The sequence below is a fragment of the Mus caroli genome, chromosome 1, assembly GCF_900094665.2.
Source record: "Mus caroli chromosome 1, CAROLI_EIJ_v1.1, whole genome shotgun sequence".
Taxonomy (NCBI): Eukaryota; Metazoa; Chordata; class Mammalia; order Rodentia; family Muridae; genus Mus; species Mus caroli.
In genome coordinates, this window is record NC_034570.1 from 156,408,027 (window position 1) to 156,409,901 (window position 1,875).

The 1,875-nt window shown below is 61.1% G+C and overlaps 1 protein-coding gene across 6 annotated transcripts in view; it reads right to left on the bottom strand.

Moving 5' to 3' along the window:
- Positions 1 to 539, bottom strand: part of Pou2f1 (POU class 2 homeobox 1) — a 132,279-nt gene extending 131,740 nt beyond the window's left edge. For 4 of the 6 annotated variants that reach the window (XR_003837230.1, XR_003837229.1, XM_021167766.2 and 1 more), the window contains exon 1: positions 472 to 538. Coding sequence is in view for 2 of the 6 variants with exons in the window: in XM_021167766.2 (XP_021023425.1) it covers positions 472 to 532 (61 nt within the window). In the remaining 4 variants the exon portion in view is untranslated. Of the gene's footprint in view, positions 1 to 471 lie in introns of all 6 variants that reach the window. The other 2 variants (XM_029480105.1, XM_029480095.1) reach the window with 2 other exon arrangements.
- Positions 540 to 1,875: the final 1,336 nt, after the last annotated feature.

Sequence of the window (1,875 nt, forward strand, 5' to 3'; positions counted from 1 at the left end):
CCCCGCCCGTCCAGGTCTCCCGCCCGCACCCCGCCGCGCCCCGCCAGCCCAGCAGCTATGAATATGTAAAATGTCTTTATTGTCCTCTCCCGGTGCCCCGGCCCCGCCGCCTGCCGTGGACCCGCTTAGATTCGGGCACCGTGCGAGGAGGCGGCGGCGGCCGGCGGAGGAGGAGGGCCGGTGCCGGCGGGCGGGCCGGCGCGGCGGCGGCGGGGTGGGCCGGGGGCAGGAGGAGCGCGGTGGCTCACAGCCCCCTTTGCCCCGGGTCTTCTTCCCCCTCCGCCCGGCCGCTCCGAGCTCCTTTTCCCCCTCCGCTCGGCGCCCAGAGGGGGCTGTGTTCCCCGGCCCCCCATCTCCTCGCCGTTAATTATAATAATCCTGAGTACTAATAAATTATGCTAAGTCGCGGGGGGGGCAGCGGGAGCCCGGCTCGAGTATGAATATGAATATGTAAAATGCTGTAATGATTACCTGCTGCTGCTGCCGCCGCGGCTGAACTCTCATCTTGACTCGCTGCTCCTCCGTCCGCCATTTTGAATATTTTAACCAAAATCGCCCGGTCGATAAACCCTCCCTCGCTCCCGCTCCCCTCCCCCTCCCGCCCTGCTCGCCGCCTCCCTCCTCTCCGCACCCTCCCGTTCCTTCCTCTCCCGAGGCGCGCGCCAGGGGGCGCCCGAGGCCGGCGCTGCTCTCCGCCGGCCCCCTTGGAAGAGCTCCACCCCCTTGCGCGCGCGGTGCGCACGCGCATCCAGGCTGCAGGGACCCCGCCCCCTCAGGCAGCTAAAGTGCCCCCCAACCTGCCAATCATCTCTTCCTTGTTTTTTGTTTTTTGTTTTTTTCTTTCCCCCCTCCCGTCCGCGCCGCTGTGCGCACGCGCAGTTTTCTCCACGCGCCGGAGAGGTGGAAAGCGCATGCGCCTCTCTTCGTCCCCTCCCTCCCCCGGGAGCGTGGCTTCACCCCAAAGTGTAGTATGTCAAGTGCTTGTTTACGTCTCCGGATGGGCTTCCCGTCTTCCGTGTTAGTTCCCTCCCGGATAAGTTCGGGGTTTCCACGGCGGCTCTGTAAAAGGACAACATGCCCGGCGTCTCGCCGGGAGGACGCGTGTAAGGGACTAGCGAGCGCTCCACGGCCGCTCACTTTTTAAGGACTCCCTCGCAGTTGACTGCGACAATGGAGGGGGCCGCTCCCCGCCGAGGTAATTTCCGGCCCTGTGTGCAGGTGGGGGCGGAAACGCCCTCGGCCGGCAACGGGCACGAGGCACCTGCTGGGCCACGCGCGGACGTCCCGCTTTAAATTTGAATCCGAGCTAATCCCCGCCCCGCGCCTCAGCCCACGCCGCAGATTCGGGGCGGGGCCGGCGCGCGGGGGCGTGTCCTGGCGGCTCTAATTAGCTGGGCATAGAGTCGCCTCCACTTGTCGCGCGTGCCCGGCCCAGCCTCTGTAGGAGCGACCGTCCGAGTCGCCGGGACGCCCTTGCACGCGCCCACCCGTGCGAAACAAACAGACCCCATCTGCGTAGGGACTCCTTTTTTCTTTCTTTCTTTCTTTTTTTTTTTTTTTTTTGCTTCTGGAACACCTTTTAAAGGCTAATTGTAAACTGACCTGATTAAAACTGCAAGTTGGCAATAGCGCCAACGGTTACGAATTCTCTTTGCCCTGTCGTTCAGTAAATATGGGGGGGGGGGGGGGGGGGGCGCTGGGAGGGGTGATATTCCTCTTGTGATCATCTTCCTAAGTAATTAGCCAAAATATTGCCCAGATTTCTCCTTTATTGAAGAAAAAAAAAAGGCCTGGATGAAGACCCAAATCTATTTTACTAATTCTTGACAAGTCCTAGGATTTTCCTAAAAAAAATTTCTAAGGATAAAAACAAAA